Source organism: Neopelma chrysocephalum, unplaced genomic scaffold, assembly GCF_003984885.1.
Source record: "Neopelma chrysocephalum unplaced genomic scaffold, ASM398488v2 Primary Assembly neopelma1_23, whole genome shotgun sequence".
Taxonomy (NCBI): Eukaryota; Metazoa; Chordata; class Aves; order Passeriformes; family Pipridae; genus Neopelma; species Neopelma chrysocephalum.
In genome coordinates, this window is record NW_020897691.1 from 14086806 (window position 1) to 14105540 (window position 18735).

The following is an 18735-nucleotide window of genomic DNA, read 5'->3' on the forward strand; positions in this document are numbered from 1 at the left end:
TATGGTGGCGAAAACCTTCACTGCCACACTGTTTCTGATCAGCGGACAGAGACTCCAATGTCTGCTCAGGGTGCAGTTACATAAGAAGTCTTTTAGTGTATCAAACTTTGTTTGATTTTCTGTAGCAACCCCAAGCTGGCAATTGTACTACTACTTTTAACCAAAATTATTATTTCTGATAACTCAAGAAGATATTCTGATTTACAATGTTTATTTATTAACACTGAAAGGCACATTGCTGCCTTGACCTTCAAAACCATGAGATTAAGAAAAAATAATCTTCAAATATGACAAAAAGTCAAATTTACAAGGAAACCGCTTTTAAAAATTGCTCCATCTGGAATGTATCATTCCCATACTGGTCTGTTTAACTCTTCTTAGCATAAATAACATTGCAGAATGACAAGGAAAAATTAAAAAAAAATAGCAAATGAAAGATGACAATTTGATTAAATTGGTACTTTCTCATTTCTCTTCCAATGAATTAAAGATTTGGGGGTATGAGAAATGGTTTGATTATTTATTTATTTATTTATTTTAAATCACTGGCTGGCTCCTTATGCTTCTAACGCTTTATAAGAGAAATAAGGAATTCCCTTTTTCATACCATTGCTTTTTCATATTTTCATGTTATTTCGTCTTTGTTTATACCAACACTTTTTTCTTATTATTGTAGGCAATGAGAGCCTAGAAGAAAATTATGTGCAGGACAGTAAAATGGGATTTGTCATCAATGCTATATACGCTATGGCTCATGGACTACAAAATATGCATCATTCCCTTTGTCCTGGACATGTTGGACTCTGTGATGCTATGAAGCCAATTGATGGCAGTAAGCTCTTGGAGTTCCTCCTCAAATCCTCATTCATTGGTGTTTCTGGAGAAGAAGTTTGGTTTGATGAAAAGGGAGATGCCCCTGGAAGGTAAAGAGGTTTTGTCTCAACTAATTAAACCAGAGGTTGGGAAAGGGGAATGTTACTGGGTTGGGTGCTAGTGAATTCTTTGGCTGTTTTGCTAAAAAGCATACTAACATAAAGTTAGGCATAAATGAAGCTATCTGGATCAGACTTTCCAATAACCAGGAATAATAGTGGTAACACATGACATATTGATAGCTACATCTTATATTGGGATAGAAACTACAGTATAGCCCATAAAATTTCTAGTGTTTCGGATGACCAACCTTGTATCTCACAGGCTTTTGGTCTGTGAGGTACCACTGGGGCTCAGAACCAGGGTTTTAGTATGTACAAAACCTAATACAAATGACTGGAATTTAGTGAAGCGTTTGCTTGCCACAGTTTTGAAGGAGGGCTGTATAGTACATCCCTTTCCAACTGCATCTCTGCCAAAACCTCACCAGAGACTATTTACCTGTGCTTGGTGAGCTCCTGTATGGTCTCCTTAATTTATTTCACTCTGAATACAATCAGCTCAGTCCCAGAGTTAAAGACAGGTCTGAGTAGAGCAGGACAAATAACTGGTTTTTTTTTGACAGAAGTTTATGTGTTTCACTCATTTGAGATGTGGTCCCAGCTTTGGTAGCTGCTACCGTCTAGCCCTCCCTACCAGACACAGTATGTACCCAAGCAGTGGGTAAGACAGCAATTTTGTGGACTTGGATGTCATCCTTGTTTCTGTTATGGGAGAGAGCTGACAGAGATCTTTGCCTTTCATTTAGTTCGGCAGATTCTGTTAAACTGTTTTAACAGATGGATTTTTCAGTTTGTTTGTTTTTTATAAATACATTTAATTCAGCTGCTGAAGTACAAAATCCATTATTAACCAAAACCTACTCAGGGATTGCTTTATTGAAGTTAGTTTTCCTACTGAGTTATTAAAGTATCATAAAAGACTCTCTCACTCCATCTTTGGGCTTATTGCATTAATGCATCTGAGTGCCAACACTGCACAAAGGGAACAAACAAGAGTTTTCAGTCTGGCACATGCCTTCAAAGAGTATTCGTAAGACACAGTGGTCTTAAAGCAACTCTTGTCTCTATTACTAAGCTTTATTGGGAAAACTGGCCAACGTTTTACCATTTTCTATATTTTTATATCCATTTCTATGGTTATATTTATTTCTTCTGTTATATTTAAACAATGTATATCTTTAAACACTTTGTTACATTTAATCAGTAATAAAAAGCTAGTTAGTTAGTCGGTTTGGTCTTCTTCAGATTCTTTTTAGTCAAATATACACATCAGCTAGGTCAGACTTTGAAAGTAAAGGCAAGCAATTCCCTTACACTCAAGAACATGCTTGTTGACACAAATGCATAAATCAAGTCTTTGCACATATAATTTTGATAATACAGAGAAATTGCTGCTTAGGGTAGCTTTAGGCTTTTTACACACCATTTGTGTCCATAAAAACATTACTCCAGCTTTGTATATACTTCATTTTCTGTCTATTAGTTATTTGGTTTGACGTTTAGATGTAATTTTCCAATTTTAGCCCAATTCTTATTTAGTATTTTGTCACCCAAGAGTATTTCCACAACTCTCATCAGTATCAATCATAGAATTAGATTGAACAGTTCCTGAATTCAGAATATAAAAGGGGATATATCAGGATATTTCTCTAAGTGTACTAGAATGATAGAATTTATTCTATCCATCATTTTGATCTGTAGCAAGGCTCATTTCTCTTGATTCCCCGGCCTATTTAGAATTTGATGGGTTATTCTAGGTAGGGTGGTTTTTTGTTCTTTCTCATTTATATTTTCACAGCTGGAGCTAGCAAGTTTTGGAAAGAAAATTCAATTAACATTTTGGTTATTAATTCTGTAATCTTTGGTTCAGTCTGTGGCATTTATGACATGGGCAATATCATATCAGAGAATTGCTATATGTATATGAAATATGATCTTTACAGTCTGTCAGATCTTTGTATCCCAGCAGTAGTTTAACAGAATTGTATTTAGCTTCAGATTGGCTGTAATGTTTCCACAGCTTCACATGGAAGGCTCTTCGTGGATCAGTGAACAGACTATAGCACTGTACCCATACCCAAAAGAGCTTTTGTACCTCAGCAAAATGGAAAGATAAACACTGCACACAACACCTAAATGCATCAAGGATAGTCTGCTCTGAAATTTTCTAGTTTTTTTGGCTTTTCACACAAATGTTTTCATGTATCCTGTCACCATATCATGTGAACAAATTAACTTCACAAATTGGAATAAATTAATATTCCTTCTGAGAAGGCAGCAATCTTCTTCATAATTTATTCTCAAAATCTGTGAGATTCTTCGAGCAATTGACTCCCACAAAATTGGAATCATCATGGGTAAAGCAGATAGAGTAGCCTGTAGCTATGTTTGTCTGGCACTCACATAATCTCCTGTTTTGATGCCCTTACCAGCTTCATGAAACCTTAACCATTTGTTTAGATACAACTCTTTTTCTATCTCAGGCTCAATTCATAGTGTCAAGCTTTTATCAAAATAAGATTAGAAAACTCAAAGCACTTTTTCAAAGGTGCATTTCTTCTGTGAAGAATCTTTTCTTTGAAGATCTTTTATGCAGAAATGTGATGCAGACTTTTATCAGAAGGACACAAATGCAGTCATTTAGCTGACTGCACTGCCTCTGGGAAAAAAATGACATGGATGTAAGTCCAAACATGTAAGCAAACGTGTTTGCTATACTGTCATTAAGAATATGCTGGTAAAATTGCTGCACTTTCTATTTCCATTGGGTAGCTCCCATTTCCTTTCTCTGTAGTAATCTTATCACTCAAATTTCCAGAAATGGTGGAGACGGTGTGAAGGATGCCATAGTCAACACCACATCCTTCTTTGGTTCTATGCAAAGGGCAGCGACCAGATACATTTCTACCTCTGGTCTATTCTAGGGTAATTGCCTCCTTTTACTTTGTGGCAGGTACTTTGTCCTTACCTCTCTAGGAAAAACGATTTGCATAGACCTTTCACCGTAAAATGCTTTTCCACAATGGGCAGGAAAATTTCCCCTACAACGGACCTCTGACGTGTGGGGAAATGCTGAGGTTCACAAACTAACAGAAACGTTTCACCTAACTGAAATTTTACCTTGACTAGACTTGGACTTAGAACCATGTAAGTTTATCTAGTTCAAAATTTCCAATAGCTGTTCTGGCTTTAGTCATGGCAACTCTGCCAACTCCAACGCTTTGAGTAAATTATGAAATGCTTAATGCAAAGACTTCAGACTTGTATGTAAAGGATTTTTTTTTTCCAAATATGCATTGCTTTTTTGGAGTTTGGATTCATGGGTGTTTGTTTTGTCCATTTACATCTCAGCATTGCTTGGCATTGCTGTTTTCCATTCTGCCTTCCAGAATAGCAAACATCACTGCCAGTCTAGTATTATGGCTAGGGAAAAAGATAACTTCAGCTATCTCAGATTAAACAGAGTAAGACTCTGCCTGTGACCAGCTGGCTAATATTCTGGCTCACCTTACAAGTAACCTGTTCAAATGATACCACCTATTTGGTCACGCAATTTCCCAATATACTAGAGAGACCTTGCTCTTATATTAAAAGAAGAGTTCATTTTCTTACCTACAGAATGTTTTAATGGCTTCTGTAAATGCTGTCGTATGTGTGTGAAAGACATCTGCCTCCATGGTCCTCACTCTCTTAGAGCTTCACAACTCTTGTCAAACCCATTTCTTCTGAAGTAATAATTCTTAGCATGGACACAGACCAAAATTGTTAAAGTTGTACATATGCAAGCAAGAGAATGGAGGGAGGTGTTCCAGCACTGAACTTGTTCTTGCTCAAAGCAGAAATTTTTCATTAAGAAAAAGAAGGAAAGGATAAAGAACTTAAGCAAATCCCAATATACTGAGATATTTGTTAGACCACTTTTTTTTCACTTAAAATTCAAGCTGCTTATCAAAGCTACAAACATTGTACAACTTGTCATATGTAAGACGGTGTCAGAGCTTTTAGTCTGCATGCTTTATCCTTTGACAGATAACCTACAGAAAAGGGAATAGTATTGCAAGAAAATATAAGAAACTCTTAATTGATATTGCATTAATGCTAATCTGTGCCTTGTAGTATATTTTTTATATATTACATTATAAAATTTCATTAAGGCAATGTGAGATTTTAGTAATCTTTTATTTCCCTTCTTGAATTTATTTCCAGCCCAGAGTAAGTAATTTTGTATCAGTCTAATAAAAGGTCTCACTAAAATCCAAGTAGATTTTTCTTGTTAGGAAGAGGCATGTACATTCCTGCTGAGTTTTACTCCTGTTTGCTGAGTCTCCATTATGAAGTGCCTGACTCTCGCTGCTTCTTGCTATACTGATTCTTCACGAGACTGGAAACAGCATTCCTTTTTTTATGTACTTCCATTGCAAGAACTGGAATATGAGAAGTGATTGTTCCCTAATGAGTTTGAAATTTACCCCTTTCCTAAGCACTGCCTTTATTAGTAGCCAATTGCCAACCAATGGAGCTGCCTCCTGGTTGGAGCTCCATTGAACTCAGCGACAGGAATCCCATTTCACATGTGATTCAGTGGAGCTCTGCAGTGGCACTGGCATTATCTGAGCATCCATATTTACAAGACTGAGGTCTAATTACAGTTGTGAATATGCACTTCTTTAGATAGTCTTTAACTAGAGAGACCCCAAAGACTCAGTTTAGAAAAAAAGAGATCCAGAGAGTAATTTAGCACTTCTTTCCTCTGTTAAGTGCAGAGAGAGTTGAAATTTTGCATGTTTAAACCTCAGAATCAAAAAGAAAAAAGCAGAGATCTCTCTTCACTCACAACTGAGCATCCCAGTTTTATTTATTGCTCATACTTTGCCTACCTTACCTTTCATTCCTTAAGCACATACAGGTTAGTAACACTCGTTATAAGCAAAGGATTTTTTTTCCCCAGAGACTGAGACAATCCAGTAGAGAAAAACAAGGCAATAGATCTCAGGCTTGTAAAATGGAAGATGCTTTATTGTTTTCAGCTCCAATGCTGATTTCTGGTTCTCAGTCATCTTTCTCTTGTCTATTTTTAAAAAAAGCCCCCTCGCTTCTTATCTTAAGAGACCAGGCTGTAGGTTCAGCCTCTTTTGTGGTTCTTCCTCTCTGTGCACACTCCAATATTAATTCTTCCTTTCTTGGTAATTTCCTACTAAGAAACAAGCCACATTCTGTGAGTAAAAGAAGGAACAGAATAATTAGTGTTATGGGATGTGCACACATCAGGTCCAACACATTGAAGACAGTGATGGAGGCTGGATGTTTATTGTAGCAGTTTCTTATGCTTTCCTTACCTTAGCCTGGGGAAGTGCTCTCCTGCTTGCTTAGGATGTGGAAGTAAATTTTTTAATTGAGCTGCTAACTTTTCCTGACAGTATCACTGGGCTGGGTAACATAAATTGTTGAACTAGTGCTTGCAGTTAACTTATGGCAAACCATTTCAGTCAGTTAGAGCACTTCTACTTGAGAGCTCCCAGCAAGGGCTATACTACAACCAACCTCTATGTAGACACCAAGTAAATGTTAAAGACGTATTGAAAAATGGTATGAAAACACACCATCCAGACACAGTCTACACGTGCATTTTTAGCAGAGTTTGTTGTCTTTGACGTGCAGTTCTTTCTGGACACACAACTTTTTACCCACAGTTTCATGCAAGCAAGGCAGGTAATCAGCAATTTTGTGGCAATCAGAGCTGCCATTTCCCATGATTCTGCTGCAAATTCTACAGGATTTGATGTTCCTTCAAAACTCAAGTCCCTGGTGTTAAGGGATAACATGAATATTTAGAAGCAGAGGGAGAAGGGAAGGTAAATTTTTGTCCTTTTTTTGCAGGACAGTGACTCGCTTTCTCCTTTTTCCCTTGCAGGTATGACATCATGAACTTGCAGTACATAGAGCCCAATCGCTATGACTACGTCCTCATTGGGACCTGGCATGAGGGTGTGCTCAACATTGACGACTATAGGATTCAGATGAATAAGAGCGGAATGGTCCGATCAGTGTGCAGCGAGCCTTGCTTGAAGGGCCAGATTAAGGTGTGCCTCAGATACTTACTTTCTGCTGTAGAAATGTGAATATCCAGTTAGTGTCTTTCCCTAAACACAAGCAAGCTTCTTTTTAAGCCAAGGGATAGGACCTCCTTTTCTTAAGGAAAGCCAAAATTGTAGAAAGACTCCTAGATGAATATCTTTCTTTAACGATCCCATATACAGGCTCATGTTTTCTAAAATTACCCTTTGTAGGGATGCAGAATCTTCCAGTGTGACAGGATTTGAATTTCACCTTATGTGAGAAAGAACATGATTTTCACTTAGTCATTGCCTACAACATTCAGTGGCTGTGATTCACTTGGGGGCTGATCCTGAAAATATTGTGACCAATGGGAATCCACTATTTTGTTCTAGCAATAACACCTGCAAAGAAAAGTAAAAAAAAAAAAAAAAGCCTATTTGTATCTCGCGTTCACAACAGGAGGCATGGAAACACAAATTAAGTCACTCTGTGTTTACCAAACAGTAGCACTTGCATCTGGCTACAAATAATTTGCCACCTGTCATGTCTGGATGACATAAAGACATGTTCCACCACTATCAAAATGGTATGGATGTAGTAAGTTTAAAATGGCAAGAAGCCCATTCAGGACAATCTCCTTAGAGCAGACCTTCCTCTCTATATTCATTTAATAAGCACATTTGCTGCTTTTTATTTCTATATTGCTACTCTAAGCAATAAGTCATTGATGATTTGGCAAAGACACAGTGACATAATCCAGCAATCTTGGAGAAGAAACATTGTTGGTATTTACTACCCTCCAAAACATCTTTTCCCTGCTTTTGAGATTGTGCAGTTTGTGTATGTGTGTATATGTAAACACCAAGCATACAAAATGCCAGCTTCATCTCTCTGAAGTCTATTGGACTCTCTCCATAGACTACAGGAGGAAATGTTAACTAAAAAAGCCCACAAATTGAGTATTCAATAAACAAACATTTTGCATTTCACTACTGTAGTTATCTTTGCATATAGTTGGATAGGAAGATCCTGAAAAGAAGGCTGGATTTCTCCTTCCTGACAAACGGGGCCAGAGTCTTTGTCGGAGCCCTATGAGCTGGAGATATCCTTAATCTTTCTTTCAGCCTCAGGGTAACGAAAGTAGGAGTCAAGACAAGGAAAACATCTTTTCAGCATTGAATCATTACAGTTAGCAGCACTCACAGTGAAGAAAGCAAGCTTTCAGAGACATTTGTCTCTAAAAGAGCTGTTCTGAAACATGCATAATGGTTTTCTTTTCTGCTAGGAACCAATACATCCTTTTAGCAGTATGTTTTTTAATTTGCTCTTATTTAAATTTCTATTTACACTTGTGTATTGAGCCCCAAAGAGACTTCCATGTAAATTGGGATTTATGCGTATGCGAATGTGCTTGTGTGTAGATGTAAATATATATGTATTATGCATGAATCACTCTTTGTTCTAACCCTTGACTTTGTTTACTGATTTTCACCATGCAATAGATATCAAGTGTGGGCTGAACTACTTGTCCTGACCTCAACCCCCTCTCAGATTAAACCTCAAGTTTGATTGAAAATACAACCATGCCTGTGTACCAAAGGGATAACTGTTTTGTATTTATAACTCAGAACTGCTCTCACCAAAACAAAGTAGAGTTGTCCCTAGAGATTATCCTTGAATTCCTAAACATAAATTTTAATACACAGGGATAGATACAAAATCATGATTCATGTTTTCTAGCTGTTTGAAATGAGCCATACACAGGAATCCTGTCATATTTTAAACAGCACACGTGTTATGTGTTTGCTGGGGAGACTTCTTTGTTGTCTTATAGAGGATTATAACTGAGGATGTATTTTGCATTGCAGGTGATCAGGAAAGGAGAAGTGAGCTGCTGCTGGATTTGTACTGCTTGCAAGGAGAATGAATTTGTTCAGGATGAATTCACATGTAAAGCCTGTGAGCTTGGCTGGTGGCCGAATACTGACCTGACAGGTAGGGACGTGTCCCTCCAAACACATTCCCTTCCTATAGAGCACAATGAGAATGCTCTGTGGTGGACAGTAAGGTGGCAGCATGCAGAGATATTAAAAGTATATACTTGGACACATAGTCCAGTGCAGTTTAGAGTGAGTGAAAAGTGCTGTGTCTTTTGGCTTAGTGGAACAGCAGTGACAGTAATGACAGCAAAATTTCTACCAAGGAGAAACGTCATAGTCTGTTCCTCTCCTTCAGCTAGCACTGATAAAGCATTAATAAAGCTGTTAAGACTGCTAATGAACTCAGCAGCATTTGCTGCAATTTAACAGTGACTATCACAAGAGTTCAGTGCATTCTTGTCATATTGACTTGATACTCTTTCTGATCATTCTACCATGCAATTAGTAATACTTTTTGTGGGATTTCAGGCCATTTAGTAACTGATTACTGGACTGTTCATATAAAGATCATTCTCACTGTACCCACCAGCAAGAGGAATTTCAAAAAAATCCTGAGAAAAGCTGGCTGGAAAGAGCTAGAGTTTGTCTCCCTTGTGTATATGCTTTCGATGAATTGCATGTTATGGCATCTTTCTGTTTATTTTGTACCTGTCAAGGTCAACCTAAACACCTGCTCTGGTGTTTAGGGCTTTGCCAGCAACTCTTACCCCAAGAAAATAGATATAACACATTGAGAAGCATCACCCTGACCTTAAAGTTTGCTTTATATCACTGTAAAACACTACTGGCACCTCTGTCCCATATCACATCTGCAAATCTTGGATGCCACTATTCAGCAGGGCATCATTCCTAGTCAGAGGAACAGTCTGATCACCTAGCTGAAGAGCAAATGTGCAACTTATCACATCTTTGTCTGGCTGGCAACTAGGTACTGCTGCAACATTTATCATATAGATGAAGTCCTCAAACTTTGATTAAATTGTTCCAAGAAATACTTTAAGCTAGCCACTGAAGCCAAATGAGCTTTCAGAGGATGTCTTTTGAGAGGGAAAGCTGGCCACACCTCCAGCTAAAAACATATTATTAATCACAATAGACTAGGAAACTTGACATACTTTCTATCTTGGTTTTCCATGGAAAATAAGCTATGGTCATGTCCCAGATGCATGCATAACTGTCTATATCCTATTACTCTCATTCCAACGCTCCCACCCTCCCACTCCCACCCCTGCCTCAGCCCTGCTCTGGTGTGCAGCTGAACCTAGAAACAGATTTATCAGGATATAGTAATCTTAGTGATCATTCAGTTCCTTCAAGTTTAATGTAAGTGGGTTGTAGGAAGAGGATTTCATGAAAAATACCTTCCATAAGGGCCTCAATTGTGGGAAAAAAAACTTGTTTTACTAGAAACTAGAAAATCCACAGAACCTTTCATAAATATCCTGACCATTGGAAGAGCTCATATTTAATTCCCACCTCCTAGGACATGGGTGTCCATTAATTTTAAAGCAGATATCCAGAGACAAACAGGTTTTGTTGGTCTTGGAGGTTCACGGAATTGTTTGTATCTACTCTTCAGGGAAGAAAACGGGAACTTCTTTTTATTCAATAAGGCAGAATAAGAACCTAGTGAGAGATCAATGTGCGCTTGAAAGAACATGGTTCAGTGCTACCAGCTGCTCAAAGTAGCTCAAAAGAGGTCATGACAAAATGACAGGCAGTGCTGAAGAGTTGAAGAAAGCATCAGTGCTGGAAAAAATCTCAGAGGCATGTTGCAATCTATTAACTTTTAATGAAATCAGTAGATGACCTGCTGATTTGTGTTTCTTCTCAGCAAGGAGACTGGACTGATGCTGTTATAAAATCACAGAAACGCCAGCCAAATGACAGCTTAGCCATCGACTGATTTCCTAGAGAACACTGAAATGGCAGTCTTCTCCTGCACAGCTTCTTTGGTCTGTTTTATTGGGGAAAAAATCTTCTTTTTTTTAAACCCCTGAAATTCATTTACTTGAAGTACAAAGTTGTGAAGAGAAGCTGATGCCATCCTAATCCTTAGAAAAGGATGATTTAGATAGATAAACTCTGGCTCTTGAACTTTGTGGGAGTCACCATTGGTATAATTTAATTTGAAATTCTCTTTTCTTGCCAGGACTCTGATCAAATGTCTTTTTATAGCTTGATTTTATGTGTTGTATTCATATACATGTCTGATAGTCATCTAGACACAGACGGTAACATCTCAAAGTTCAGATTATTTTTCTCTTTGCCTTAAATCTTAAATGCTAAACACGTACACAGTTTTAGTCCCATTTTGCATCACAGATGGAGGCTCTAAAATCCTTAATCCCTTTAAGAAAAGTGAAGCACATACAACCCATTTCCTATGGCATGCTTTTCAAGGTGCTCATTCTCTCCACTTGAAATCAGTCTCTGTTGCTGAGCAATCCTTTCCTGATATTTTAATTTTATTTCTAAATGTAAACAATTTTTTTTTAGAGTGCTTCCCCTAAATATGAGTTCAGTGAAGTTGAGTCAGCAGGCACAAGGGATTTCTCACCACAGATGATGAAAACCTGACCTGACAAATAGTCAGTAAAGCCAGTACCTTAGGCCTTGTGCCAAGAGAAGAGATGTCTTTTATAGTACCAGAATATAACATAAGAAGGATGAATGTCAAGCTAGTAAACCTAGTTTACATAAATAATCTTAAATAAGCAATAACTCAAGATAGGACAGGAAGTTTTATAGATTTATGAAATTAATCATAAAGTTTGGGGGCCATCAGTTACCTGCGATGTGCCAATGACTCAGAAAACATCATAGATTCTCTTATTGGCCTTGCACTAATAATATAATAATTACACAAAATAATAGATCACCCTTCTGATCTTGGAAATTATTCATGGTTAAAGTGCAGGGAAAATAGTTGATGAAAGCTGCCAGACAGCTTTTTACTAGAAAATTTTTACTGTGAAGCTTTTGCCACTCATTCTCTGTTTTTTTGAAGTTTGGGTTAGTTGTTGTGGGGTTTGGGGGTTTTTTTGTTTTGTTTGGTGTTTTAAAGTCATACATACACAGTTTCCTGGATATCGTCCCCCAGTCTCAACAAGGTTTCAGACCCCACTTCCTCCTAGCTGGGAAATGACCCACCTTCACAGGTGTTGACAACCAACAACTGTTAGCTAATAGTAAGCAGCACCAGAAACTTTCTGCGTTGTTTGTGGAACGTGTGGGCTTGCTAGTGCACAGGAATTACACTGATTTAATGAAACAGATTTCTAAGACGTTATGCAGGATAAGCTTAAAGAAATGATAGGCTTAACTACCATGTTGGATCTGGGCTAAGGCTCTGAAAATATAGTTTTAAATGGAATAATGTATGTCTTGATGTTGCTAAGCTTAAACCCCATATTGAAACTTAACCCTTCCAACAACCACTGACCAAATTCTTGTTTAAGAGGAGCTTTGCATGTATTAATCAATGAACAGGAGCTTCTGATCCTTAGTCTTGTTTTAAATTATAGGAGCTAGCTTCCCCTCAGGGTAGCTGAGGCCAATGGCCAGAGATTTCCACTTTTAATAAAGAGCTTTTCCTCCATAACTCACCATAAAAATACTGTCTGAAAGTACTTGTTTCCTCACATATCTGAGTCTTGAACAGACCACCTTGAGCAAAACAGAATTCCTTTCTTTATAAAATAAGACCTTCAGTTGCAACTGCTATAATTTCTATTAGTTTTGATGTTACAAGCATGTGTAACAACAATACCAGTAGTCAAGTCAGCCTGGTATCCTTAATGACAAAGTGTACAGAATTATAGGACCTTTTTCAGTTCATATGACATTGGCAGACATTCAAAGTTCAAGCAGAAATTTTCCATGTCAGGACTTTGCCTTGGGCTGATTTTTATTTATTTTTTATTTTATTTTATTTTATTTTTTAGATTTCAAGAAAAAAAACCACATTTTTTCTCCATCTGTTTCTCAAAATTAGGTTACAGTAAAACTGTTCCACCCTGATCCAAAATCCAGAACTCTGCTTACTTCTCTATTATTTGGAGGGAAAGAAGTTTACATTACAGTAGAGTTATCACTTGGTAATTTTGTGTCACCCTGTGGAAGATGCACACAAATTAAGCAAAACTGCGGGTCTCAGAAGTTTTTAGTTCATAGATGGTTTCTGCAGATACACTCCATACTGAGGAGGAAGGGTTTGAGCACAACTTTTGCCCATCACAACGCCAGGGCCCTTGCTAAGGTTCAGTGACAAAACTGAGAGAAAAAAAAGCATCTCTCAGAAGCTTGCTGACATCACCACCTTTTCCCAGCTCTTCTCAGCTGTGTCCAACAACTCAGACAGGCGGAGCTGATGAGCAGCCAGTCCAGGTTGTGAAAAGATGGACCAACTGTTTGTAATGGAGACATCTGGGTGGAGAGGTGGCTAGGAAAAAAATTAACTGGAAGAGGAACTGATATGGGGATGGCTAGGAACTGGGGGAAAAGATACTTGAGAAGTGGGAGAAGGCACAGAAGGTGAGCTGGGTCCAAGGGAAACTGTAGGAAGAAAGAAACAAGAAGTAGAAGAAGCCATGGATACTTTTTTTGGATTAAAAAAACATGCTAAAGAAATTAGAAAACGCCAGAATGAAGGTTTTCAGTAACATCTTCTAAACCATAACATCTTATTAACACAAGGGATTTTATTTTCTCTGTAATGTTTATTGCTGGAATTATTTCTTCAGTACAGTGAGGAAGGTATCTAGAGACTGTTTTAACCTGAGTGTGGGAGAGAGCAGTTAAGTACTGTCTTAACAGATACCTATATTTGCACACCCTTACTAGTCATAGAGGAGAGCTTTTCCAGTAATTTTTGGAAGGCATGCATATTCTTTGGGTTTGATTTTTCCAAGAGAATTAAATTACATTATTTAGTGGAAAAACAATGAGTATAGGGTTTGACAACATAAGAATAAGTTAATGTTAAGAGAAAAAAAGTAGAAATATACTAAGCTACAGTACCCATGCTATAGTTCCATTACAATTTTGGATTTATTACTATTTTTCTGTCCATAGATCCCTAATTAATTTATATTATGTATAGAATCACCTTCACAAAAATGCAGAGGGCCAAAATATAATGATTTTTTTAAAGATTAAAATAAGTTAACCTGAGGAGGTCAAAACGCTGCTCATTCTGATTTGTAACAATCCTTTCCCTGGTGAAATGAAAAGATGGTGCTGAGTTTGTCTGAATTCTGTTCCCAGATCTGCTTTTGATATGCTGGGTTTGTAAGCAGGCATCTCAAGAAAAATTACAAAAAATTTCCAAATCACAGTTCCAGTTGTAGCATCATGAGCAAATTTTGGGACATCTAAAACTGATGTGTGTTTTTTGAATATATTTCATCCAAACTTCTCCATGCTGCAGTTCATCCCTTTGTAAAATGGTTTTAGTACTCCATGGCACACGGACTTATGCCAATGTTTGGATTACACTGGGATACAGGAAAAAAAGTTCTTCAAGCAGCTACCTTTCTAACACTGTTTCTCTTCTGTACACTGCAGGCTGCGAACCCATTCCTGTAAAGTACCTCCAGTGGAGCAATATAGAGTCTATTGTGGCTGTGGTCTTTTCCTGCCTGGGGATCCTGGTCACCATGTTTGTCACCCTTATCTTTGTGCTCTACAGAGACACCCCTGTTGTCAAGTCCTCCAGCCGGGAGCTCTGCTATATTATTCTTGCTGGCATCTTTCTGGGTTACGTCTGCCCTTTTACCCTTATAGCCAAACCCACCACGACATCCTGCTACCTCCAGCGTGTTTTAGTGGGCCTCTCCTCTGCCATGTGTTATTCTGCCCTTGTGACTAAAACCAACCGCATTGCACGCATCCTGGCAGGCAGCAAAAAGAAGATCTGCACACGCAAGCCACGTTTCATGAGTGCATGGGCACAAGTGGTCATTGCCTCCATTTTGATCAGTGTGCAGCTGACGCTGGTGATCACGCTGATCATTCTGGAGCCCCCTATGCCCATCCTCTCCTACCCCAGCATTAAGGAAGTTTACCTTATCTGCAACACCAGCAACCTAGGTGTCGTGGCTCCTGTGGGCTACAATGGACTCCTCATCATGAGCTGCACATACTATGCCTTCAAGACTCGCAATGTGCCTGCCAACTTCAATGAGGCCAAGTACATTGCATTCACCATGTACACCACTTGTATCATCTGGCTGGCCTTTGTGCCTATCTATTTTGGGAGCAACTACAAGATCATTACGACCTGTTTTGCAGTGAGCCTGAGCGTGACAGTGGCACTGGGGTGCATGTTCACTCCTAAGATGTACATCATTATAGCCAAGCCTGAGAGGAATGTCCGCAGTGCCTTCACCACCTCAGATGTGGTGCGTATGCATGTCGGGGATGGCAAGGCACCTTGCAAGTCCAACACTTTCCTCAACATATTCCGGAGAAAGAAGCCAGGGGCTGGAAATCCAAAGTAAGTGGATTGACTGCAGGTACACATCTGTCTGTATATGTCCCTCTCTTTTCCATTCTCTCTTGATTGACTGTAGCCTGCTGAACAGTAAGGTATGTAACAGTTTTTTTATCTCACATGTAGCAGAAAAGGTGGAATTGACCCTTCAGGTCTAAGCCTCAGATGGATATTGACATGTTGCTTATTATCTTCTCTCCTGCTCTAAAGGCAACCCTGTACACAACAGCCTCTACCACTGGAGCAGGTCAGGCAGTGGCAGAGTAACCAAACTCCATTTGCAGCTTCCCCCATCTCTCTGTGCATGTGACAGAGAGTTTATTCCCTGATGTGCAGTTGCTCTGCGTTATTTTCAAACTGAGGTTCTATTGTAGCCTTTTGGAAAAAGGGAAAATAAATCTATGTCTGAGTGATTGTAAATCACATATACTTGTCTAAGGCCACTGAAATGTGTGTGTGAAAGCTGGGGATTGAATGTTAGTTTTTAAGGTAGTGTTTTGTGACAGTTCTCATGATCATGATTCAAAAGCACCATCCATACTATCCTAATTTTCTATTTAATATTCAGAATTGTGACCTCTTATAGTCTTAATCATTGTAACAGTAAATTTCTCAATGTTCTCAAACCCTGTACTGGTGTGAAAGTTGCAGAAGTCAACTGATGATGAAAATGAACTTGCATCCACATCTACTGAACCTGTTATTTTCCTTGCTGATAATTAAAAACAATCCAGATGCAGCAGAGGGGGAGAGAGAACTGTTAATTCAAACAGCATGTCTCTGTGAGAAGCTGTCTGAAAATTTGTAGTCTTTATTATCTTATTGCTTTTTAATCTTTAAAGAAGGACCATAGAGCCAGACATGAGCTTAGATTATTTTTGTCCTAATTAAAAAAAAAATCAAAATAATAAAGCACTGGTGAAGTCTACGTTCCTGAGCTTCCTAATAAAATTAAATTTCAGGTTATTTCCAGTTTTATGGGATCTACTGGTTTATCTGAGTCACTTGAGTTGATTTTTATTCAGTTTACATAAGAACCATTTTCATCTGTCCTGGTGATAAAGGTAATACTCTAAAAAAACCCTGCCGTGATCAATTTTGCCTTTATGCTACTTCAATTTTATTTTTTTCTAGACGGGGGTAGGAAGAGAAAGAAATGGATAAATAACTGACCCAAATATATAGCTCAGTGTGCCATGGAGGCCACAATAAGACTGCCAGCTCCTGAGCTAGACAGAGGGACCAGGGAGTGACAAGCAGCCCTGGGAGCCCACCCTGCAGGGAGATGGCCAAAAATCTTTGTAGCTCAAGAGTTTGAATTCCATGCAAATAGAAAGATGGAGCCTGATCTACCTTTCTCTCACTCTGTGGTAGTTGGATGGGGACTCAGAAGTCTGCTAGAAACTAGTGTGGTGTCTCTGCAGTGCCGTCTCTGGATAACATAGTTTGGTCTCTGGATAACAACTGGATGATGTCTGTCAAGAAAAAAAAAGGACTTTTGAGTATTTAGATCATGAGAAACTTAATAACTAATTCTCTGTTGTGCTTATTGTTCTTCTACTTCTACAAAAAAAAAAAAAGTAATTCAAAGGCCTGAATGCAATATACTTAGAATACAGTACTTAATATGAAAAAATATTTCATCCTGTTCAAAAGCTGAGCTTCCCCCTCAACGCTGTCACCTTTAAAACACAAAAGTTTTTAACAGGGCTTACCTGAGCTTTTTAGCAATTTGTTACATAAATTTAGTACAATATTTTTGACCTCTCTGTTGAGCCTATGTGAGTGTTATAAAGCAATAAAGCTCTACAGAGTTTTAAGTTGCTTTTCTAAACTAAAAGCTCAATACCTAGTAAAAATGCCTCTGTCTTAGGTTAAGCCTCCACATCTTTTATACAACCAAATTCCAACCTCTGACCTAAACCTCTTTGCAGTTACTGTTATGTTCTTCCCCTAAACCAGCACAGGTGCAGAGGCACGCTAGGCTTGCTGATAGAGAAGGACAGAGTACCTCTCTATACATGCACATGACGAATGGAAAGCAGTTTACTATACAAATATGTAGCTTTGGAAATAAAGTCATAAGGCAAAACAAAAAGTAATTTCAGGGCTTTGGAGGGTTTTTTTGAGTGCTAGCCAAGTCCATTGCAAAGCTTATGGGGACATAGTGCTGACACAGATAAAGAAGTGTGAGTCACTGAGGAAACCAAGAAGGAAAAAGTATAATTTGCTGCAGCTTTTGAAGCACCTAGGTAGCTCAAATGTGTAGTAAGGTCCTTCCTGAAACAGGACTTAAAACTATTGGTACATGCTTAATGCCCATAGGAACGGCCTCCAGACTGATTTTCTATGATGGTTTTGGTTTCTTTTTTTTTTTTTTGTTCCCTGTCAAAGTCTGGGATTTATTTGCCAGTTTTTCAGGAAGTCAGATACCTGTGTGTATGTTGCTCTGCTTCTAGATTCTTCAGTTGTCCCTACTTATGGCCATATTTTTCTGTCTGTAACTGGCCAGCAGTGCTGCACTCAAAAGATTTCTTTTTCAGCTGTCTTACAACTTTTCATCTATTTACTTGTTATCCCTTCTCTCCCTTCCTAGTTTCTTTTTCTTTTTCTGCTTTTCAATTTTCATCTCTTTTCCTGTCTGTATCAAACCTCTTCTCTGCTTAACCCAGTGAATTCCAGTTCCTGAACGGAAAAGTGGCATCCATCTAGATTAAACTGGTGTGCAGGCATAGGGTTAAATTGAATTAGCTTTAAAAATGGAAACCAGTTTACATTTACAAGGGAAAATCAAACTTATATAGGCCTTGATAAAGCACTCAAATGTAATGTTGTGCTACTATTTTAACTAGTATAACTTGGGGACCAGAGCAAGCCAAGCCACTCTTATTTTCTCCTTCCTAAAGTAGAGCAAAAGAATTAACCAAGGAAGTCTATCAACACAGGATCTATTAGTCAAGTCAAAACCTTCAGCTACCTCTGTTGCTCATATAGAGGTCAGAAAACTCCTGTTGAAAAATGTCTGTCCCAGCGCTGCCAAGAGTTTCAGTGAAAATAAATTGCTCAGTAACACTGGTCTTTACTTAAATAACAATACACACTGACTTTACTGCTCTGTTACACTCTGAAGATGCTACATGTAGTTTTGAGGATTTGAACTCTCTCTTACTTTGATTGAATTTAAATGCAAGCAATTACAGTCAGCATTCTTTTCAATAGAGCTTGTTGGGAACTGTCCAGTGGAATACATTTTCCATCAGAAAATTCTGGCCTCTCAAAATGTTTCGTAGAATTAGGCTTTGATGGT

At 38.3% G+C, this 18735-nt stretch overlaps 1 protein-coding gene across 6 annotated transcripts in view; it reads left to right on the forward strand.

Moving 5' to 3' along the window:
- GRM1 (glutamate metabotropic receptor 1) overlaps positions 1 to 18735 on the forward strand; it is a 186027-nt gene that overhangs the window by 139684 nt on the left and 27608 nt on the right. For all 6 annotated transcript variants that reach the window (XM_027687559.1, XM_027687549.1, XM_027687542.1 and 3 more), the window contains exons 5-8: positions 677 to 923; positions 6847 to 7015; positions 8861 to 8987; positions 14501 to 15431. In XM_027687559.1, the coding sequence (XP_027543360.1) occupies positions 677 to 923; positions 6847 to 7015; positions 8861 to 8987; positions 14501 to 15431 (1474 nt within the window). The remainder of the gene's footprint in view (positions 1 to 676; positions 924 to 6846; positions 7016 to 8860; positions 8988 to 14500; positions 15432 to 18735) is intronic.